Source organism: Cololabis saira, chromosome 8 (genome assembly GCF_033807715.1).
Source record: "Cololabis saira isolate AMF1-May2022 chromosome 8, fColSai1.1, whole genome shotgun sequence".
Taxonomy (NCBI): Eukaryota; Metazoa; Chordata; class Actinopteri; order Beloniformes; family Belonidae; genus Cololabis; species Cololabis saira.
Genome location: NC_084594.1, coordinates 16,543,387 through 16,567,813, shown reverse-complemented (window position 1 = coordinate 16,567,813; position 24,427 = coordinate 16,543,387). Strand labels below are relative to the sequence as shown.

Below are 24,427 nucleotides of genomic sequence, written 5' to 3'. Positions count from 1 at the left end.
TACAAATTTACTTAGGTTCAAAAAAATGTATAAAGATAAAATATTTAAGTTATATGATCATGAATAGGCTGGGACTTAAACAGTACTATTGATATATGTGGTTGGTTTCTATTTAAGTGTATATTTTAGTCTAAATATTGGTTACATTGACTGTTCTTTTTGTTTTGGTATTGAATAAGGGGCAGGTAAAATAAGACTTGTCTTGATCCCGCTCCTTTTCGGTCATGGGTGTGTAGATTGAAGTGTACAAATGTACTACTGTAATATTGTCAAACTATGCACTACCATGCACGAAATAAATAAAAAATAAATAAAATAGCATAGACTCAAATACAGTCTCAAGCGCTTTTCAGAGTTGTAGTAACAATGAGGTCCAATTGGGGTAGGAACACATAATTTGAAGAAAACAAGAGTTTGAATGGCACCCGGGTTGATGTGGTTAATCTAAAATTAAAACTAAGGGAAAAAAAATACTCCCCTGAAGTACAGTGCATGTTGGATTTAGATAACAGATGCTTGTGATTAAGAAGGGTGTAATGGCATAAGTCAATGACGGCACATTTAAAGAAAACTAAAAAAAAGGTTCCTAGTTAGCTATATTCTCAGAGTAATTAACTTTCCAGCCTGTAAGCGCGTTGGTTAAGCAGGTTCCCTGTGTACGGAGGCTACCGTCCTCGTACAGCCCACCCAGGTTCCAGCCCTGCCCCCACTTTATGACTGATTACTTCTAATGAAAGCCCCCAAAACCAGCAGAGTTTTGGATCAACGACTGACAGAAATACAACATAGTATTCAAAGGTATTTTCTACGGTATAGAATAAGATGAAAAGAAGAGGGGTCATGTTTTCATAACCCCGGAGCAACTCATTTTTATTCACAGTGCAGATCTTCTTCCATGCGGTCAACTTTGTTGTAGCATCCAGCTGTTTTTAACAGTATCCCAAGCCGAACACTGACACTACTGTGCATCTTTCATATTTTTCACGGGCACCCATTGTTGCCATTATTCACCGTGAAGTGCTGCGGGTTCATTTCTATGGATCAAAATTCATGAGGGTCTTTGAAGTGAGCAGTATGATTAAAGGTCAGCAGGTAAAGAGTGGGGCATGAAGCTGGTCCTTATGAATTTATTTCTGGATGACTTCAAAATGCATTACTTAAAGATCTACAGGCTTTATAAAACATGCTTTTTGGTTTGCACAGTATTTACAGTTTTTGTGGGTATGTATGTTGAGTATGAACACTGCTGTATAAACATGACTCTTAAACAGAAAAATGCAAAAGCTCTTGCACCAGTATTAACTTTGCTAGTGCATATGTCACATCAGGGTGGCAGATTATACCTGTTAATGAAAACAATGAGTGATTTGACATTTAAACTAACTTCTTCCATGTCACCACTAGGGCTGTTCGATTTTGCTCAAAAATAAAATCTCAATTTTTTTCTCTCAAAATCCGATTTTCGATTACGATTATTTTGTGAATTGACAAAAGGCAAAGAAATGATTTCAAATATGCTGTTTTTTTATTGAACATTTGCCCCATTGGGCTTTAAGTGCAAACTTTGCTCTTATTAAACCAAAAATTAATGAATAAAGTGCAAAACTCTGTAAAATAAGTTGAAAAAAAGTTTTACAAAATGTAATAAAATATAAAGTTTTATCTCTGAAAAAAAAATCAGCAAATCAGCACTTGCAAACATACAGTAAGTTATATTTCCAATTAAATAAAACAAGACATTTTCTAATTAAACTAAACTGGGTCTTTGCATGCTAAATAATAATGCAACCCATGAAGGAGGTAGAGGTGTGTAATGTCAGTCATTACATTTGCTATTCACATTTGCAAGTTTTTTGTGAGGAACACGAGCCGGTCTACCGCATCTGGCTTGAGGGATGCCCGGTGGCATGTTACAACGCCCCCTCCTACACTAAAGAGCCTCTCCGATGGGGCACTTGTCGCAGGTATTGAGAGGTATTTCCATCAATCATTAATATGGTATCAATCATTAATATGTTGCAGACAAGGTTAAAAAAAAAAAAAGTTAAAAATCGATTTTACGATTTTCACGTCGTGAATCGTTCATCGACATCGTTCTAATTACATAATCGCGATTACGATTTAAAATCGATTAATCGAACAGCCCTAGTCACCACCTACTACATGATAAACCAGTGCTCATTCGGAGGTCGTCATCTGTTGAATGAGCAATTTTCATTGATCAAAGTGACTTGGGAGCAGTCACTGTGTCAGGTGCATGAAAGTAACTGAGCAGTTTTCTGTTTGTGTGTGGTTGCTTGAATCTTACCAGTGTGTCACCCAATTGGCTTTTCTCTCTTTCCTGCTTTCAATAACCAAGGGAGGATTCAGACCCATCCAGGTAATAATTGACCTCTGTGTAAAAAGTCTACAGACCTGCATGGCATGATGAGGATGATCCTCTAACTCCTAACTTTTAACCTTGTGCACCCCCTAATCTTAGCTGTAGTATATACTCTTCTTTTCTAATATCATTTATCCTTGTCTTCTTTCCTTCCTCTTGTTGAGGATCATCACTCGACTTTTTAGTTCATAATTGTAATACGGCTCGATTCATTGCTCAGGTAGATGAACTGCATGGCTCAAAAGAGAGATGCAGCATATTTCTATCTAGGATGTTTGTTTTCCTTCTGTTCACTTATAGTATGTCTGCCATCTGTTGAGAATATGAAATGTTATTCGTATTGTGTCAAACGTTTAGTAGAAATAGTTTCAGATTGTTGAAAAGTGCAGTCGCGTTATTGTTTCCGGTCCAAAAAGCTCCTTTTTGTCGACATTGTTAGAAAGTTGTTTTGTCTGTTTACTTGTAGTTCTTGCTTTGCCAGCAGTTTTACTGAGACTGTCATTGGGTGTCTGCTAATGAACAGTTTCCTGGTCTTTTCCCAGATTTCCACAAGCCATTTTACAATAAAGCCACTGAGGCTGATTTATTATGTTAAAGGTGATTTCCCTCCTGGGTATTTTTGACGGTTTTACAGCATTGTTTATTTTGCTCTCCTTCACTGGAGGCACAGTGTTACTGTGGTCACATATTCCCAGCGTCAGCTCAGGCTGCTTGTGTGCTGGACCTGAGGAAAGACCACTACCAAGATTCTGTTGCAGCGCTTTTATGTGCTTGCCACGTAAAGCCCGCCCAACATTAAACTTTAAAGTGTGACATGTGCTTCCTTGGAGTCATTGTCCCTGCAGTCGCTATATCTCCCGTTTGCCGCACACGGCGTTGCCGTAGGAAAAATGGCTGTTTGATGAGCAGAGCTGTGCCGTGTGTCACCGCTCAGTGCCACTGCAAGCCTGGCTGCGCGGCTCAGGCACATAAAAAGGTAGTTGAATTCAGCCCAAGAGCTTTTATTTGTTACAGTTGTGGAGTCTGGTGCAGACGGACTTGAATTCTTCAGCGTAGGGGACTGGAAATTTACACTTTGGCTTTTTTGCTACGACTTTTAAAGGTTTCTGCAGGAAACCACAACGTGGGTCTGCCTCTCTTTAAAATAAAACTCCAAAGTCCTTTCTAAACTATAAATAAAACGTATTAACACCCGTCTCTCGGGAAATTGTAAGTCATTTATTTGTTATCTCAATTATCTGTGTGGTATAGATATGATTGCATCTAATGAAAATATATTAAATCATTAGTCACCAAGATGCAAAATACCTTTTAGACATTGAATGAACCACATATGTGTATTGTATTACACTGCAAATATAGTCGACCCCATTTCATGTCTGTCTGTCTTAAAAATGACATCAGAATTAATCATTGAAAGGAAATATTTTGTGACCACTTTGTTAAGCAGTCAAAACCATAAAGGTTTAGGTGGTTTTGAACCATATGAACCACATAAATGAACATTTCTAACCGACTGAGCCAAATGTTTGCAGGTCATATTACTATGAAGTTCCCTTTCCTAGCAACATTGACATGCTCCGTTTGGAAAATCCTCTCTTGATCATAAATTATCCAGCACCCCAGTTATGTGGAGGTGTTTCACAGTTCCTGGTAGAGGAAAAGTCTCTTTGACACATGCACTGCTTTTCATTCATCTGGTTGTAAGCTTTAACAAGCTGATGAATCTATTTACTATTGCTTTGTTCAGTTGTTCCAAGTGGTAATGTACACATTATCCAGGAGTCATTAGCAGAGTGGTTAGTTATGACCAGTTACTTTCTTTAAGCTTTTGTTTGAATTATGCAGTCATGATTTTAAGGCTGCTGGTTGGATGATTTCTGGGAGAAAGTTTTGGTACCGGTACTTCAATGTCGAAATGAACTAGCATACAGACTTGTGCAGCCAATTTTGTGGATATGATTTTGCTGATTTTCATTTAAAATATACGTTTTAAACGTCAGAACAATATTTATTCATATGATTCCTGCAGGAGAGCAGCACGGTAATTATGGAGGTAATAGTGCAAACTTGTGCATGTCTGCCTGAAACTCCTGATGTTTCATCTGTCACTTCAGTGATCTGATGAGAGCGTTGCTGCATGTATTGGCATGATGAGTCTCTTTAGGGTGCTGATAAAAAAACAAAATTAACTATGGAGAAATGTGTCGAGGGAAGGAAAAAATAAAGCTTTCATACATTTGAAATATTCCTTGTTTCTTTTTTTATCAAATACAGTAACATGCCAGGATAAAAATGTAACTTCTTGGAAAGTATTTAATGTATCTTGTTTCTCTCTCTCTGTCTCTTTTTCACCTTTGGCCCTCAGTTTTTTCAGCGGACTCAGATGCAGACTGCAAGGCCCAACATCCCAACAAACACACCCACCTTACGGCCTGGCTCACAGACTCCCACAGCGGCTGTGTACCCCGCCAACCAGCCAATCATGATGACCATGGCACCCATGCCTTTTCCTTCCCCACAGGCTGCACAGTACTACATCCCACAGGTACAAGAAACAACACACACCTGAAGCTGTTTACTGTGACATAACCAAAATTAGGGCTGTGCGATTAATCGATTTTAATCTAAATCGGATTTATTTATCAAGACGATGTTAAAAAAAGGAAAATCGGAAAAAAGATTTTCCTTTTTTGCAGCTGGCTGCATTACAGACAGAGCTCGTCTAGTCATCTTTGTTTGGTCAAGAAAATTGTAAATGTCACTTTACTAAACTCAAGGAGGATTAACAGTATCTTTCAATTGCACTTCATTCCCAATAGGGAAATTTGTTTGCTATTTTTCTTTAAAAATAAAGATAAAATATTTGAAACAATTTATTCCATTGTCTTTTGTAGTTTTACCAAAAAAATCGAAATCGAAAATCGGGTTTACAGAGAAAAAAATTGGGATTTTATTTTTGTCCAAAATCGCCCAGCCTTAACCAAAATGTTTATTTTTTTTCCCCTTCTGTGTAGTAAATGATAACAGAAAAAGTGTGTGCTTAGACACAACGAGTAGTAAGGCCTTTTTAAAAACAAAAAAAAGACACTTTCTCTTTTACCTTAAGCCAGAGCTGGTTTCTGATTTGTTTTAGATTAGCATAAAGTTGGAGATGCAAACATTTTGAGTCTACAGAGAAATTGTCCAGAACATAAACCTTTGTAAAAGGTGTTCTTTTCTATTGTATTTGTGCTTTTAGTCTCCAGTTGTAGATAGATTTAAATGAACTATTCAATTCTCTGTGGAGAGCTATTAAAATCTGTGTGTGCATCATCCGTCCCGTCGTCAAGCAGCTGTCTCTCATTATCCTCCCTAATACTTCCAGTACCGCCACAGTACACCCTACGTGGGTCCCCCGCAGCAGTATTCTGTACAACCTCCAGGGTCCGGCACCTTCTATCCTGGTCCTGGACCAGGGGAGTACCCCACCCCATATCGTGAGTCCTTAATTCAACAGTACCACTCCACAGCTGCACCAATACATACCACCTCATTAGTTTTGTGTTAGACATTAGAAGCTTAATGTTGTTTTACTAAACTGTCTTTTCTTCTGTTTGTTTTTTGGATATAAATTCAGATCCCCTCAGGTACCACCCTCCAGTCTCACCCTCTGTTGCTGCTCCCGTTCAAACAGCTGGTCCACCCTATTACCCTGGACAGACACTGTACCCCCCCTCACCCCCCATCATAGTGCCTACACCACAGCAACCTCAACCAGCCAAGCGTGAGAAGAAAACAGTGAGTATCTTAGAGGGCCTTTTGGTTGTTTGTTAAAGACCAGTATTTGACACACAGGCAATCAACTTCTGGAGGAATATATTCAACTTAGCTGTAGGGCTGAAACGATTCCTTGAATAATTTGATTACAAAAAATGATCGAGGAATTTTCTCCGCCTCGAGGAATCGTTTAATTTTGCAGCTCAAAGCAGGTATTTCGCCCGGACTACATTAAATGCGGCACAACGCGCTGATGCCACGCACGTTAAAGGGGGAAGAAAGAGGCGGCAGATATGTTTGGTTTTTGTAACATGCCATGCTCAGGCAGTCTGCAATGGCCCAGACGGGAGACACATGTAGCTCAGTGCTTAACTTTTATTTTTAATCCATTCTTCTGGTCCGTTCTCCTATATGTTTCCCCTCTAAAGCCTGATTTATGGTTCCGCGTTAAATCGACACAGAGCCTACGCTGTAGGGTACGGCGTAGGCTCTGTGTCGATTTAACGCGGAACCATAAATCAGCCTTCACCCGGTACATACATAGGTTCCTCTAAACATCTGTTCCCGCTACAGTTTTAACTAAAAGAAAATGTGCTCCAATACAGCACGTCTCATCATTTTATTTTGAACACTGCCAAAACTCAAAATCTTAAAGACTTTAACTTAAAACTTACCGTAACTAGAACTTAAAATTTGGTTGACACAAATGAAAGTTCAATCGAAACACGTGGGAAAAACAGCTAACCTTTTAAGTTATGTGTGTTATCAGGTGTAATGGCATTTTTAGGTTAGAAATAAGAACATTTCTTGGTAAGATCCTTAGTTTTTTGAGTGAAGGCAGTGAATTTGGTCAACTGGTGTAAGTTCAGGGTTTTTAAATGCAAAGCCATGAACCTACTGTATTATATAATTTAGTCTTAGTGATGTCAATTAACATCTAACATCTTATGTATATTTATAATTGCTCTTTAACTAAACAAAAATATGTTTTATCCGATTACTCGATTAATCAATGGAATTTTCGGTAGAATACTCGATTATTAAAATATTCGATAGCTGCAGCCCTACTTAGCTGAGTAGCATTTTTGATGTTTTGATCCTTTTTTTTGGTGCAGTTGACCAACCAATGGAAATGGCCAGTTTATGATTTACATCTTTTTTGTAGAGGTGCACCAATTGCCCCGCCAGGCACCAGAATTTGCAGATTTCCAGCTTGACTGGCAAGTCTGACCTCAATGTTTTACCGATAACGTTCAAGTCTGCTTTGCTCATGCACCATACAATGTGAAAGTACCGCTTATACATGTAACAGGAGCAACGTGGTAACGTGGACATTTTTACTGACCATTATTGTTGGACAGGCGCAACTTCACACCAAGGGTCACGCTATCTCTTTTTTTTTTTTTTTCCCCCGGGATGCAGGGCGCCTAAACGTGCCCACCTTATGACAATCAATAGGTGTGACTACCAGCTCCATCAGGCTGTCCACGATGGAGAAGCTTTTTTTTTTTTTTTAATGTCATTATCACTATTTTTATTATTTTGTACCATTTTCCTCCCAGATCCGTATCCGTGACCCAAATCAGGGCGGCAGGGATATCACAGAGGAGATCATGGCAGGGGGCTCTGGCAGCAGGAATTCAACACCTCCTGTGGGCCCCCCCTCCTCTACACCGACTCCACCACAGGTATGGCTCCAGCAAACTCGCCCACCTCTCACGCACGGTAGAAAGAGGAGGGACTTCTCACGCTGCATGGTCACAGTGCAAACTATCTGCTCTGATCTTTCCCTGATGCCATACGTGAGCCGGTACACGGCCTCGTGATTTATCAGGCAATCATAAGGCTCTTACGAGTCTGTCACACCTGCATGCTCTCTATGGTCACACAAAGGCATGGTTTAATAATCGTATTAGCTATTTTATCGCTTGATTTATTATTGTGTTTGAGGTCAAAAACCTACATGACATTAACAAACAGCACATGGCGGTGGGGTTAAAGTTCATAAAAACCACTTAACAGTGTAGAGGCTCATAGCAACCCATAAACTCTCTGTAATCCTGTTAGCTGCTCTTTTAGTTTTTTCTACACCCGAATTCTTGCTATCACAGTTTTCGCCCACTTTCTTCAAGAGTAGATTGCATAAGTACTGTCTGCATACTCCTACAGAATCCCTTCAGATCCTCTTAACTCCTTTACCAAGTTTGTCCAGCCTGCTCTTGCAAACAAACAAACCAAACAAATACTAACTTGATGTATTTGATACTTAGAATAGCTATGGAAATGTGGTGAGAACCAGAATGAACACAAATTGGGCATCCTCCCTGGATTCTGCAGAGGGATGTTGTGACGTCTTCCTCCGTGTGTCCTCCTGTGGATGTTAACAGTCTTTCCTCTTTCTCTTTGTCTTCTTATCCCCCTTTGATTTTTTTTTTCATTCTCACCCTGTTGCTATTCTCTGCATTGTTCTGAGCCTTCATTTTCCTCCTGCCATTCCTCCGGCACTGACCCTCATTTTCTTTGTTTTCCCTGTGTTGTCATCCATCACTCCCCTCTTAATCTGACCATACTTGGTCGGATTTCTTTATTTCTGCTTGGTTCCTCACTCCTGGCCTGTTTATTTGTACGCACATTTGCTACATTTCTGTGCCTCTGTTTCGGGTTTTTCTGTGTTGCTAGTTTTTATGGCCGCACCCTCATTATCCTCACATTTTCTACCTCAAACCACAGCAGCTGAGCAGCAGCCAGACTCCGGAGCAGCAGCCGTCGCAGCCTCTGCCTCCTCATCAACCGCAGACCCATTCTGGAGGTTACGCATTGGAGCCCCCACAGATATCGCAGCAACCGCTGACAAGTGGGACTTCAGACACCAAACCATGGCCAGGTCTGCCCCGACGTCATCTTTCTTCCTTTGTAATACTTATTAAAGTGCTGCTAAGTGGCTTAACACTCTTAAATAATCTAACCAGAGCAAGTTTAAAAACATTTACCGTATTTTCCGCACTATAAGGTGCACCTAAAAGCCTTTAATTTTTTCTCCAAAACCGGCAGTGCGCCTTATAATGCGGCGCGCCGTATATGTGATCATTACGGTAATTTCTGTTACTGTAGTCAGGGGGATTGTGGGTAATGTAGTTGGTGTGACTCGCATAAATGGCGACTGTAACGAGACGGAGCCGGGACCATTGGATGCTGCACTCCCCCAGCTCTTCTATTCCAACACAGAAGAAGATTTCGAGGGATTCGGGGATGGGGAATGAACTGGAAAAGTTCCCCTCCGCGTTTGTTTTGGGAGTGAACGAGGTTTTCAGAAAGCTGGTTTTTATTTGGTTAATCAAGTTTGACTTATGGTACTTTTCTTCCTGGGTTTTTTTTTTTTTGCATTTGCTGTAGCATTTTGTAGGGCTGGGCGATATGGACCAAAAGTCATATCTCGATATTTTCTAGCTGAATGACGATACTCGATATATATCGATATTTTTTCTGTGCCATAATTGGGGTTTCCCCCAAAGCATTATAGCATAGCATCTCTGTTAGCTTCATTTTTTTCTGAGGCAAACCCTTAAAAAAACAGTCAGTTTTAATACAAAGCCTCGTGCCAAATGTCACACAGGTACCTTTATTAACAGAGGTCTGCACAATATAAAAATGTATAAAACAAATGAAATAAAAATAAACTGCCTGCATATATAGAATAAAAATGCTTCTTGAATAAAATAAAACAAATATCCCTTTCCTGCATAACAATTAAATTAAAATACACTGTGCAATTAATACAATGTAGACAGTAACAGGCAGACTTCTCCACTGAGGTTGACAGTTATAATAGCAAATAACAAAACATTTGTGCAAATCTCAAAACATTCAAGTCAATTTGTCACAAAATAAGCTATATCAAAATCATTAAAAAAATTTTTTTTTTTTTAAATCGATATAAACAATATTGTCTCATACCATATTGCGTTTGAAAATATATAGATATATATTAAAATCTCGATATATCGCCCAGCCATAGCATTTTGTAGCATTTCCTGTAGCGCAGCTCCATCAGGTAGATACGTAACTCAACCTCAGCCACTACAGTACAGTATTTTACCGTATATTCCATGCGTCTTATAATGTGGTGTACCTTATATATGAAGAGCGTTTTAAAATAGGCCATTTATTGAAGGTGTAATATGATGCGCCTTATGGTGCAGACAATACGGTAAATCAATTTGATCAAATTCTGGAAAATAAATCACTTAATCACGTAAAATCTGAACATTGATTTTTCACTGAAGTTTCATTGATTCTGTCAGGCGATAATAACAATAGTACTTCCATATTCACTGGCCGAGAAGAGAACATTTTACCTGTGCTTTTTTTTTTTTTTTTACTTTGCATGTTTATGAGAATTTTAAACATTTTGTGTTATCTCTTTTTATATCTCTTCATCTTGTCAGATGATATGCCAAAATTAGAGCCAGTTGTTCAGAAGTCTTCCTCACCAGGGCTCGTGCAGCCTGAAGTTCCCTTGGAGCGACTGCAGGCCAACACTCCTGTTTCCGAGCCCCCTGCCACTGTTGAAGAAGAGCTGCCCCTCCCCGCCTCCCTGCCCACCCCCGTCACTCTCCCACTAACCACGGCCAGCACCGAGCGCCCCTCGGCTCCGGCTCCATCCCCCTCCTCTTCTGTCGGGGAGAGCAAAACGTCACTGGCAGCACCACAGATGCCCAACACAGACAAGCCTCTTCCAGATCACCCTCAAACTCTACCTGCCTCTCACTCTCCGGCTCCCAAGGCTCTGAACGGACTCTCAGACTCCGGGGCCGAGCTCGACGCCGCAGCTCACGAGCCGTCTCTCCTGCCTCCGGCTGCACTCCATCCCCAGGCCCTGGTCTCCGCCTACAGAGACGCCTCCTCTTCTGAAACCGTGCCCTCTGACGTGAGGCCAGAGGTGCCAATTGCTGCTGCGTTGTCCCCTCTGGCACCTGTGGCTGTCGTGCCAGTCACCTTGACCTCAAGCTCCATCCCAGCTTTACCAGTGATGCTTCCCCCTGGCCTTCCGCCTCTAGTGCAGGCCACAGCAGAGGCTGACGAACCGAACAAGTCCTTAGACACTAAAGACCTCACAGGGACGGAGGCTCACAGTGGCATTATGGAGAGCAAAACAGAATCCCAGCCACAAGCACTTACCAGAAAGAGTCCCACTACAGGTAATATGTGTGTGACGCTTCTGGTGTGATATTTTAAAGTACCATATTTGCTTGTGGGACTTTTGGGCTTTAGACAGTAGGTGTTTAATGTGCCTATTAATTTTTAATCCTATTATACCATTTAATATCTTTATCAAATGCCTCTGATGATGGATTAGGGTTGTCTATGTACATCCACGCAGCAGACATTGTAGATCTCTCATCACGCGCTGCAGTGTCATAGCCTGATCCTCAGGAAGCAGAATAAACTCGGCTCAGTCAGGGTCACCATCCGTCCAGAACATCTCACTGAGAGTCTTTCAGTTTGAATTAAGGCTGTGCGATTAATCGATTTTAAATCTAAATCGGATTTATTAATCAAGACGATGTTAAAAAAAGGAAAATCGGGAAATCGATTTTCCTTTTTTGCGGCTGGCTGCATTACAGACAGAGCTCGTCTAGTCATCTTTGTTTGGTCAAGAAAATTGTAAATGTTGTCACTTTACTAAATTCAAGGAGGATTTACAGTATCTTTCAATTGCACTTAATTCCCAATAGGGAAATTTGTTTGCTATTTTTCTTTAAAAATAAAGATAAAATGTTTGAAACAATTTATTCCATTGTGTTTTGTAGTTTTACCAAAAAAATCGAAATCGAAAATCGTGTTTTCAGAGAAAAAAAATCGGAATTTTATTTTTGTCCAAAATCGCCCAGCCCTAGTTTGAATATTACCTTTTTTTTTTTTTTTTTTTTTTTTTTTTTTTTTTCTTGCCAAGATGGGTTTTAAGAATCAAATAATATTTCTGTTTCCCCGCAGTTGATCAGACTTCTTCTGCTATACCAAAGACCTGGAGAAAACCAAATGAAGGGATCTTTGCTGGAGACGCATCTCAAAAGGAGGATGAGGTAAGTTTATGATTTGTGATAAGAAAGAGCCAGAAAATAGCAATATTTAAACTTTTGAGTTTCAAGTCTGGAGTGTAGAAACATTTTCTTTTTTCTTTTACTACAATCTTGTAGTTTTTCAAAAATAGAAAAAAAAATCTTTTTATAATTGAGTTGATACTTGTTTTGTATCAAGGCTATACAATGTCAACAGAGTGGCTGTGAGATAAGAGCAAAGGCACAATGTAGGCAATAGTTCAAGTGGAAAATGTTTCCACATGTGTGGTGAATGAAGGATGCATAAATGACTTCAGGGTCTTGTTATCATCCAAGCAAGACAGCAAGGAGTTATCGTTGATCTTTAATGCTAACCCACATCACTGTAAGAAATCAGCTCTTGGCTCTGCTCCTTTATTTTGTTGCTTGAAGCTTGTTCACGTAGGAAAGTTCTCAGACCACCAAATACTGGCTGACAAACAAATGTCATTAAAGGGTTTCTTTCAGTATTTTTTAACAAACTGCTAATTGGATCAGGGTTTTAAACAGTACTGGTTTTGATCATTAATGGGTTCAGTTCAGTGTCTCTTATGAAAACTCAACATGTCAGTTTTTACATAGAAAGAAACGGAGCTGACAATGAATTAAATTACAGTGTTTCTGGCACATTGACTAAGACACAAGAAGATGAGAGGCAAAGTACACAAGGAGAGTAGTTCAATTCATCTTTATTTAAACATGAAAAAATCATTTCAGGGCCCTTTACAGGATTTCTATGCATAGCCACAAGTAAAGACAGATGTTGAGCAGAACCTGAGGATTTAATCCTGTTTATCATTTGGCAGTGATAGCCTGAAATCCTGAGACAATAACATGAACTGGAAACAGACTCAAACTGACTGTTGAATCCCACTGAAGGTTACTTTATTCTGAGCTGTTTCTCAGAATAACTGCGGTCAGTCATCCTGCAGGATCAGTACTGTATCTTGTGGACCTTTTAAGGCGCGCCGCATTATGAGGAGCAATATCAATGAACACATTTATTTTCATACTTAAGGCGTACTGGGTTATAAGGTGCATAATGAAAGGTATAAAGTGAAACAAAAGTATCTGGTAAGTCGAACTTTATTCAGCTAATTCACAATAACTCAGAATATCGTTCAATTGTAACTAATACAGAAAAATATACTCATTTTAAATCATTTGTCTCCCACGAATCCACAAATAAAAAGGGGAAGAGGTAAGCGTAGTACTATGTACTGTTCTCTGATTGGTTCATCGTTGCAAGCAATAGCGGACACCTGAAGTTAGTGTGAGGTTGGAACAACGTTGTATTCCAACATTTGATTACAACGGGATCAGAATCAGAAAGTATTGCCAAGTAGTTTTTTAACACACACAAGGAATTTGCTGTGGTGATTTGGTGCAATATAAAAGAACAACAAATAAAATAAAACTGAATTGAATACAAATAAAATTGAATTGAATTGAACAAATAATAAGTGGAATATCAAATATAAAGTAAAAGAAAAGATGTACAACATGTTGGAAAACTGAATTAACCAACAAAATTATATAGATATTATCAGAATCAGAATCGGAAAGGGGGTTTATTGCCAAGTTTGTTAACACACACAAGGAATTTGTTGTGCTGATTGGTGCAATAAAATAAAAATATAAAAACAAACAGATATATAGAGATAAAGTAAGAGATAGAATAAAATAAAATGTATAAACAGAAATAAACAGAAATGTACAATATGAGGATTAAAAAGTGCCGGATATGAGTCTTTACAAAAAGTGACGTAGGATGACAGATGACAGATAAAATGTATAAACAGAAATGAACAATATAAACAGAAATGTACAATATGGGGTTTTTAAAGTGCCGGATGTGAGTCTGTACAAATGTTACGAGGTTGGAATATTTACGTTAATGCGATATAGATTTGAAAATCGGATTTACTCTAAAAACCTGACACTGGCTTGATGTCTAATTCTAGTAAAGTAACATGGACTAGATGTTGGATGATGGTTGCTTGCCAACACTACATAATTAGTTATCCAATGTTTTCTGAGGTTGCAACCGGTATCCAACCAAGGAGCGACTTTAATGTGTCAGCTGAACGGTCCGACCATCAATCAAGCGGAGCGGCTTCTCACTTACCAAAGTCGCACTAAAACATTCTGACAGATTTTTGAGCTCAGTGTACCACAAAAAATTGGTCGAAATCAGTAAGCACAACAACATTCATACATAAGGCGCACTGCCGGTTTTGAGAAGATTTAAGGACTTTAAGCCTTTATAATGCAAAAAATACGGTAGGAAAACATTTGGTACCACTCAATGAAAACTTTGAGAACATGCATTGATGGTTTCACTTCTACATTGAGCATTGCTGAATGCACCAGGGTGTTGAAATGATCTATTATTGGCTGCAGGGAGAGTGTAGATTAGATTATATCTCGGTAGGTTTGGGGCTTGCCCTCTATCTCTCTATGTCAGCTGCTTTTACCAAGTCTTTCTTCATCTATGTTGTCCCTTATTTGTCTCTATGAAATGCCATTCTACTTGTGTTATAGCTGGCTACCAGACATTTACATGAATAGTGTTTATGCAAGACGTTCAAAGAGAGCTACAGAACTGCAACCACTCGGATATATTATCTTGCCAGAGGTGCCACGCTGGTATGAAGTATCTCATAACGGAATCTCATCTCCACATAGGATGAGCCCAAGGCAGTGGATCAGGCTTCTGGGGAGCAGGCCCTGCAGTCAGTTCCTCTGAGCTGCAGCCCAGTCCCCCTGCCATCAGTCTTCACCTCCACCGCTGCTCCTGCGTCTGCTCCTGCGTCTGCTCCTGCGTCTGCTCCTACGTCTGTTCCTGCATCTGCTCCTGCGTCTGCGCCTGCGTCTGCTCCTGCGTCTGCTCCTGCGTCTGCGTCTGCTCCTATGCCTGCTCCTGCCAGCAGCCCGGAGGCTGACGGAAAGCCAGCGGCTCCAGAAGAAAACGGCGAGGTCGAGGTGGAGCCCATGAGAAATGGTGCAGGTCACACTTCAGAGACAGAGAGCAGCGACAGTGGAGCCACCCCTGGAGACAAGGACAACTCGACAGGGGGACCTCAGGACATGGAAGGTTAGAGGAACTGTAATCTTAGTGAAGATGAGTTGAAAGTTATCACAAATTTAAACAAAAAAGGTCTTCAGAACAGGACTGATTTATTTTTCTAATCCTCTTCTCTCTGAAACTCCAGACCTGGCTGACTCCAGTGGGAAGAGACAGTATAACAGAGACTTCCTGTTAGGCTTCCAGTTCATGCCTGCATGCGTACTGAAGCCTGAAGGACTCCCTCCAATCAGTGATGTGGTGCTGGACAAGGTAAGCTGTAGACGATGCTGCTAACTCCTCAGACCAGTGGATGAAAAACAAAATCAATCTGAAGCATGGTTTATGCTTATAAATAACAACTACAACTGTAGCCTATTTATATATACAAATGACACGAATTGTTCTTGGCATTTATAGTCACACACTGCTACTTGGTTCATTTTGTAATTACTGTACCGGTACATTGATGCGCGTTCTTTTCTGCAGTGCTGTGGCTTACAGTGCTGAGCTTCCTTTTGATAGCAAAGAGACTTTCTACTTGGCCTGAAAACGGTGAAGAGGTATTAATAGCTGGAAACACAGAGTCGTACAGCAACAATGCTTCCAAGCGGACAAATCATATTTATTGTGGGCTGCATCGACTTGGCGCGTAGTAACATTTGTGGAGTGGTGCACGTCACAGTACAATGTGGCTTATGCCATAGGGTTCCCCACTAAGGCACAGATTCACCGCCAGGTCGACGCTGAAACATAAACCAGGCTTCACTGGGAGAGTTTGAAGCCTCTAACAGTCAAATGATTTTGACAAATGATAACTGAGTGCTTCAAGTGCGCTGTCAGTTTCATTAACAGATGGGGAACTGCTTTGAGTGGACGTTTAAATCAAAATTGAAAAATTGATTTTCATGATCTGTTTTTGCTGGCTGGCAGCTAACAAATATCTGCCTTCATCAATCAATCTTTGTATTTATTTTTATGCATGACATTTTTACGTCAAAGTTGAACGTGTGGAGGCATTTAAGGATAAAATTGAATAAAATTTTTGTCTGTTTTCTTTCCTTTTTTAACTTACGAAACAACTTATGCAAAACCGGTACAGCTGTTTAGCTGCATTGTCATCTGGAATATTTTAGATAAATAAATTGGATTTTAAGCATAAATATTCCATACTTCATGGTTTAATAGTGTCAAGTTTGTATAATCATAAATCAGAAAACTTTCTTGAGTGATTTATTATCATAGGCTAAAACGGTAAATTTATAAAAAATGGGATAAATTAGTCATGAAAATAATCATTGTTAAATATTTTGACTTTGAGCCTTTCTCCAAATGAAACTGGGTTATTACACAATAACAAAGTTGGGTGTTATTTTAGTTTGTTCGATTGACTGGATCAAAGCTACACCAGCTTGCCTTCTTCCTCCGATCCACTCGTCTGTATGGGAGGAGCAAACGGCCTGCCGAAACGCTGTTTTGATTAAAATCACATTGCTATTATGTCACCCTTGGCAGTGTTAAAACTACGTGCCCATCCCCCACCTCTTCCAAAAGAACAACCAGACCGGTGACCGGTTGATTGGTGCAGTCCAAAATGTCTCGTTTCCTCTGTGGGAGAAAGTGGAGTTTTCTCTGGAAAAAGTGTTGAGGGGGGAAGTCGAGGACAGCTGAACGACAAAGAGCTGGATTTGTTCTCCCCCTTCCTCCCCCACAACTATCTCTGCTCTCCTGCGTTCCTCTTTTTGTAGTCCCCCCCCCCCCCCCTCTACATCTGGTTCAGACTCTTTCTCACTGAACAATCACAGAACAAGTCGAGTAGAATTTATTACCAGCTCCATAAAAATGCATAAACCAAAAGCTGATAATGTAGTGTACTTGTCATTTACAGCGGGTCACCTTTAGAGGATCACTGGGCCAGAAATTCACACACACACACACACAAAATCATCATGCCTTTCTTTTCTTTTTTTCCCTCTTTCTTTCTTTTTTTTTTCCTGTTGCAACGGGACTACTGCTCCCCCTGCTGTTCACCTAATCTAAGACTGCGTACGTGTGTGACGGTGTACTTTGTATGCTCTGTCACACAGATGAACCAAAACAAGTTGCCGTCTCGAGTGGTGGATTCCAGGGTGATTTCCAGAGGACCTGATTTCACACCTGCTTTTGCAGATTTTGGGAGGCAGATGGGTGGAGGACGTGGAGCTGCAGTGAGTCACACATGAACTCATGCAGTCTTTCATGAAACCCACTGTGATATTAATGTTTGTATTGTATTGATATTAGGCAAGGCAAGGCAAATTTATTTATATAGCACAATTCAACACAAGGTAATTCAAAGTGCTTTACATTGACATTAAAAGCGGCAAGGCATAATTAGACAGTAAATAATTCGACATAATTAGACAGTAAATAACAAATATGATTGAATAAGATGATAAGAAAAGAAGTAAAATAATAAAAAGCACAAGCTGTTAAAAATAAGGGCAGTAGAGTACAGCAGGTAAGTTTAATTAAGGAGTACGCTTGAGTAAACAGTAATGTTTTTAGGCCTGATTTAAAGGATCTACAGTTGGAGCAGACCTCGGGTCTACAGGAAGTTTGTTCCACCGGTGAGGAGCAGAATAACTGAACACTGCCTCACCTTGCTTGGTTCTGGTTCTGGAACCACAACAAACCAGATCCAGATGAACCTCAGGGGTCTGGGAGCTTCATAGGAACTAACAGATCAACCATGTATTTTGGTCCAAGACCATTCAGGTCTTTGTAGACCAGCAGTAAGATTTTAAACTCTATCCTTGGACTCACTGGAAGCCAGTGTAGCGATTTCATGACCGGTGTAATGTGGTCCAGTTTCCTGGTGTTTGTGAGGACTCTGGCGGCAGCGTTCTGGATCAGCTGCATATTAAGTGTTTCTTTTAATATTTGTCATGCTATGTCTCTCTGAAAAGCATATAGAGCAAATTTGCATTGTAAGTAAATGCTAAATAAATAAAAATGAATTGAATTAATGACGTTTTCTCTTCGCTGCATCACAGCTCATGAATATTGGGGCTCGGCGGGCTCCACCCAGGAAGATCATCATGAACGTGACAGTTAATGATGATATTCAGCTGAAAAAATCGGAGAATGCCTGGAAACCTGGCATGAAGAGGGAGGAGCCCCCGGAGGATTCAGATATGCAGCAAACGCAGGCAAGGAATACATAATCAACACCTGCAAAAAACAACAAGCACAAGAAAAATGCATAAAACGGAACAACCTGAGTGTTTGTGTGTATGGAGAAAAGTCCCCAAAGAGTAGGATTGATTGGGTTGGTTGATGAAGTCTGTGATGGCTCTTGCTGTTTGCTCTTGCACACAGGAGCTCTTCAGGAAGGTACGAAGCATCCTGAACAAGCTGACGCCTCAGAAGTTCAGCCAGCTGATGAAGCAGGTGACGGATCTAACCATCGACACGGAGGAGAGGCTAAAAGGGGTCATCGACCTGGTCTTTGAGAAGGCCATCGACGAGCCCGGCTTCTCCGTGGCTTATGGAAACATGTGCCACGCCCTCGCCACAGTAAGCCAGCTATTGTTACGATCTCAAGAAGATTTAAGTCTCTGTCTGTGTTCAACATTTTCGAGGTTCGTCTTCTCTTTGTCTTCAAACTCATGGCTCTTTTTTGTCTGTCTGTCCAGCTCAAAGTGCAGATGACGGACAAACCCAACTCCACGGTGAATTTTCGCAAGCTGCTGCTAAATCGTTGCCAGAAGGAGTTTGAGAAGGACAAGGTGGACGATGTGGTGTTTGAGAGAAAGCAGAAAGAGCTGGACTCTGCTGCATCGGTTCGTAGTCTTTTTTTTTAATTTAGTTTTGTGCCAATGCATTTTTTTTTCTCAAAGGAATAGATTGAAGCTCCTAACTGCTTCAACTCTGGTGAAGAGGTTTTTGTAATAACTTCTGGGGAAACTGTTTAATCTCATTCAGGCGGAGCGCGACCGGCTTCAGGAAGAGCTGCAAGAAGCCAAGAACAAGGCTCGCCGGCGTTCTATCGGCAACATCAGGTTTATTGGCGAGCTCTTTAAACTCAAGATGTTGACGGAGGCAATCATGCACGACTGTGTGGTGAAGCTGCTCAAGAACCACGATGAGGAGTCTTTAGAATGCCTGTGCAGACTGCTCACCACCATCGGCAAGGACCTTGACTTTGAGAAGGCCAAGGTGAGCTAAAAAAAAGTTATTCATCAGAGAGTTGCATGATAAAATTGCTACATCTCGTGTCTGTTCAGAAAATTAGAAGCTTCAGAGTGGAGATTGTTCACTCAGATTAGCAACATTATGGGAAACTGTAAGAATGAGCTTTCCCAGTGCTCTCCTTGGGTTACCTTAAAAACAACATCTCTAACGCTCACAAACAGACATCTGATATGTTGTTTCATGTATTGGAAAGAAACGTGTAAACATAGTGCATTGTGGTTTTATGTGTGGAATATGACTGAGCTGAAATACCATACAAAGCCGTGGTTACTTCAGGAAGTTAAAAGGAGAAACCCATTTATTTTTAAGGTTGAACAGATTTTCTGTTTGAGTTGTGAGCCATGGGTCAGATGTTGTTTACTTTTGACCCAAGCCAGGTTTACTTAAACCTCTGTTTGTAATTTGTTTGCAAAGAACACCATCAGTTAGAGGAAAATTGGTTTTGATTTAAAGATTTTCACTGTACTGCACTTTTAAGATTTTTATTTCTATCTCCACAAAGTGAATTTCCCCAAATATTAAGTCAATATAACTTGATGTGACTAGTTTATAATAACCGTCTCTCATAAGTTTTTATGTAAACAGCCATGAAGGCTGTTAGATACTTTAGTTGGATCTTAAAACATTCTGACATTCATTTGTGTTTGTAGTAAAATCTGAAGAAACTTAAAATTCCTTCTTGTTTATGTTGATGCCACAACAGCAGCATTTTGATACATCAGCACAGCTGGACTAGTGTCAACAAGGACAGATGCTTTTACAGCAGTTGGTTTAAAAGCAAATGAGTCAGGTGTTTTTTCTCATCTACGAAAACACAGATTCAAAAAGGCGTAGAAGAGAAGGCTGTGGGATTGAAGCCCTCACCTGTTAGGCTACATTCATTCATTCAGGATGAGATTCTTTATGTATATTTTGGAAATTCTGTCAGTCTGACTCTCCCGAAGCAGTCACAAGAAAAGCAATTTCACCAGCAGGGAATCTGATTTCTGCTAGATTTAAATACAGCAACGACAAAAAAAAATCTGTTTTGTAGCTAGTGAGAGATGCTTACACTGGTTATAAACATAAAACCAATATTTTTGTGCCTTAAATCAGAAGGAACATGGACATAAATCTTGTATTTCACCATATTCGCTTGTTCATTTTAATGGTTACCGATTACAGTAAATTGCGTTCATTCTTCGCAGGTTGTCAGAACGTTTTAAGATTGTCCTTCCTGCATCCTTGACATCAAGAGATCATATTGTAATTTAGGACAGATTCTACTCCAAGTGATAAACTGAACAATCAATCTGTGGACTGAGTTAATATGAAAGTCCCTGAAACTGCTGCATTTATAAACCGACAGTGGAAGAATTCACCGCTTATCGTCTCTCTCTCTCTCTTCCCTCCCCAGCCTCGGATGGATCAATATTTCAATCAAATGGAAAAAATTGTGAAGGAGAGGAAGACGTCCTCCAGGATACGGTTTTTGTTACAGGATGTTATTGATCTGAGATTGGTGAGTGTGACTGATATTTGCTTTGAAAACACAGATCATGGTGTAACATTCTTGCCAACATGTAGGTTTTATTTTAGTATCTTTACAGAGTTAAAACGTAAAGGAGCACCATGCAATGTTTCCTCAGTTTGATCTCTGATCTTTCCTACCTCATTTTGGCTCTGATTTGCTTGAACTCATTTTCAATCTTATAAACATTCACCCATTAGTTAAGATCATTTAAAACAGAAAATTTGGAAGCAATATTTGAAGCGAACTTTTGAAGGAAGTTTTGTAGTAATCCTTGAAAAGGTTATTTTGTTAACAAGTCGGTTCGTTGGTCCGTTAATACAAAATGCTGAATGAACTTACAAACAGCATTTATAAAAAGCTGTGAGCATTTGTCTTCTGTTGTTTTATACGCTGTTTTAATTTGCCAATTACCACAATTTCCAGACTATTGAGCGCACCTGAATATAAACCGCACCCACTAAATTAAAAAGGAAAACAGATTTTGTACATATATAAGCGGCCCTTGTTTATTAGCCGCAGGTGACCGTGACGCTAAATGTATCGGCAGCATGAAGGTCGTTAGCCTGTGAAAAATCTATTAGCTGCATTTTTTTTTAAAGCTGCAGGGATCAAAGCATGTATTTATAAAAAAAAAAAAAAAAAACGTTTTTTTAAAGTAGCGGCTTATAGTCCGGAAAGTACAGTACTTCTTTGTTGTGCATAACAGTTATCTTAATCCCAGAAATAGAAGGTGTAAATATCCTCTTTGCATTGTTAGGGTTGATATATCAGAACATAATTAAGAACATTGTCCTTAGTAAAAAAAAAACAACACACATTTTCGAACTATTCCAACTTCTGGTTGTGGATTTTGGTCATGACGCGCATTACATCAATAACAGTACAAATGAATACTAAGAGACATAAGTACTTGTATAGGTTGTTTATTTAAGTTTAAACATATTTGACAACGTATTATGTATACAAAAACAAGTAAATCAACTAATAGGCACTAATGACCGCAGACCTCACTCTTGCTCGCTCGCAAAAACTAACTAACAACAATAAACAAATGTGCTGATAAAGAGTTTTGTGCGAGCAATTTAAGGTCAGGATTCTTGTCCCAAATATAGCAGGCTTCATTCAGTGAAACAGATATTCTTAACAATAATTTAAGTTTTACAATAGGCATTGAACAAGCTGTGCTTTGGTAAACATGGACATTTTCCTTGACATGAAATGGTAAATAATCCAACTAGTGGAAGCCTGCAGTGCATGAAACTGCTGTATCTGACCTCCAACCTCTAATCTAACCCTTTTTTTTTTATATATATATATATTTTTGTCCCGATTGTTTTTTTTTGTTTTCCCATTTTTCACCCAGTGCTCCTACCTAAGTCAGCCCTGGGAATTGCTCCCTCTTCCAACCCAGGGAGGGCCTAAGCCCTCCCTGGGTTGTACTGTACTGCACTGAGCTCAGGTCTCCTCCTTAACCTGAGGAGTGAGCAGCTTCTTTTCACCAGACAGGGTGGGGTTTCTCCGGCCGGACGTAGCGCGTGGAAGGATCACGTTATTCCGACCAGATCTTCCCCACCCCATCTGTCCCCGGCTGGCCAGAGGGGGCATGTATAGCCCAGGACTGTTGCATGTTTATGTGAGAGTAGCTCACATTAGCTACCAAGGGAACACGGGGAGAACATGCAAACTCGCCAACCCCAGTCCCCGGCGAGAATTGAACCCAGGACGTTGTAGCTGTGAGACGGCTGCACTACCAGCTGTACCACCTCGCCCCCTAATTTATCCAACCTCCCTTATCCGGGCGATATCTATTCAGTCAGAGCGCACCCACTTGCAGACCGACGCGCCTCTGCTTCCGCAAGTGTGTTTTCTCACATTCGAATATTCATTTTCACCTTATAAATATTCAAATACACTGTAATCCCTCGTTTTTCTCGGGGCTTGCGTTCCAAAAAGAACCTGTGATCGGTGAAATCTGTGAAGTAGTAACCTTTACTTTTGTTACAATTATTATACAAGGCTTCAAATTGCCGAGATCAGCCCCACCGCGAACCCAGTAATTGGAACTGAATGGGAGAATCGGTGCAGAACATTTTGTCAACATTATGGGTTTTGGAGTAAATTTAAATTTGCAAACTTAAATTTGGCAAGCTGTTTTATGTACATATACAGTACATATTAAACCGTAATGTTATTGACACACAGGAAGTGAAGAAGCGGGGAGACTGTTTAGCCAATCAGAATGCAGAACACAATGCACAATCCGTGAAGCAGCGAGACCGTGAAAGGTGAAACGCGTTATAGTGAGGGATTACTGTATATCCCAATTTAGAATATTCGTCGACATTTTAGGTGTTTTTAAATTAAGTACATACTGGATAAATAATAAGACATGGCATCCTTATTTATTTAACAAAAATTCTGAACTAGTGGGTTGAAAAATTTAATTATTAAGCATTTTGCTGCGGTGTGACTGAAATTCTTTAAAGCCACAGACCTTAGATGATTGATAAAAGCTTTCAGTATACAACAATCACCTGGACTAATAGGAACATTGCATACTCAAATACAGTTTTTCGCGACGCTCTTCCAGCTGTCTTTTAATTGACGTAGAAGGTTCAAATTTCTAAAATCTTTGTGTTTTGCCCCCCTCCCCCAGCACAATTGGGTGTCCCGAAGAGGCGACACGGGCCCGAAAACCATTGAACAGATCCACAAGGAGGCTAAGATTGAAGAGCAGGAAGAGCAGAGAAAAGTGCACCAGCAACTGCTCAACAAGGACACCAAGAGGCGGCCAGGTCAGTCCTGCAGTTTCAATCCTCTTTAAGGCTTAGTCGCACAGGCACAGGCACAGGGACTCAGAAAATCTACAGGCATTCAGGCAAACTCCCACAACACAAGGCAGGCAGCCCCCTGCTCTCTCCCATCCGACAGCTGAACTATCACATTTCATCATTTATGTCAAGAAGCATGAAAAAATTCCACTTAAAACTGCTGAATTTACACTGAAATAATATAAAACTATACTTTACCTGCCTGTATGCTTTGCGCCTGTTTACACTCCTCCTGTCCCATAGATCCTCGTGAACAGCGACGTGAACAGCCAAGAGAGGAGACCTGGAACACTGTGCCCATGACGAAGAATAGCAGGACCATTGACCCCAATAAGATCCCAAAGATCTCCAAGGTGAGTCGTGTCGCCAGAGTGGCCTGCTGATGTCGCTGAGAAAGATGTTGTGGACACAGTCTAAACTGAATCTTCATGCTGGTTCTGTATTGTAGAGTCTGCATTGTAATTTGGATTTGTGGAGGTATTAGTCGAGTCACGACAAATTTGCCTCGCTTCTCTAAGTAGTTTCACTTCTTTTTCATTT

The 24,427-nt window shown here is 40.2% G+C and overlaps 1 protein-coding gene across 4 annotated transcripts in view; it reads left to right on the top strand.

The window, feature by feature from the left end:
- The window catches only part of eif4g3a (eukaryotic translation initiation factor 4 gamma, 3a), a 75,878-nt gene that overhangs the window by 29,405 nt on the left and 22,046 nt on the right, over positions 1 to 24,427 (top strand). For 2 of the 4 annotated variants that reach the window (XM_061726930.1, XM_061726933.1), the window contains 18 exons: positions 2,360 to 2,380; positions 4,752 to 4,931; positions 5,751 to 5,862; positions 6,003 to 6,163; positions 7,705 to 7,830; positions 8,873 to 9,026; positions 10,588 to 11,340; positions 12,137 to 12,225; positions 14,929 to 15,337; positions 15,456 to 15,580; positions 17,395 to 17,514; positions 18,343 to 18,498; positions 18,668 to 18,865; positions 18,985 to 19,131; positions 19,274 to 19,507; positions 20,940 to 21,044; positions 23,713 to 23,851; positions 24,131 to 24,240. In XM_061726930.1, coding sequence (XP_061582914.1) covers positions 2,360 to 2,380; positions 4,752 to 4,931; positions 5,751 to 5,862; positions 6,003 to 6,163; positions 7,705 to 7,830; positions 8,873 to 9,026; positions 10,588 to 11,340; positions 12,137 to 12,225; positions 14,929 to 15,337; positions 15,456 to 15,580; positions 17,395 to 17,514; positions 18,343 to 18,498; positions 18,668 to 18,865; positions 18,985 to 19,131; positions 19,274 to 19,507; positions 20,940 to 21,044; positions 23,713 to 23,851; positions 24,131 to 24,240 — 3,339 coding nt within the window. The remainder of the gene's footprint in view (positions 1 to 2,359; positions 2,381 to 4,751; positions 4,932 to 5,750; positions 5,863 to 6,002; positions 6,164 to 7,704; positions 7,831 to 8,872; positions 9,027 to 10,587; positions 11,341 to 12,136; positions 12,226 to 14,928; positions 15,338 to 15,455; positions 15,581 to 17,394; positions 17,515 to 18,342; positions 18,499 to 18,667; positions 18,866 to 18,984; positions 19,132 to 19,273; positions 19,508 to 20,939; positions 21,045 to 23,712; positions 23,852 to 24,130; positions 24,241 to 24,427) is intronic. The other 2 variants (XM_061726931.1, XM_061726932.1) reach the window with 2 other exon arrangements.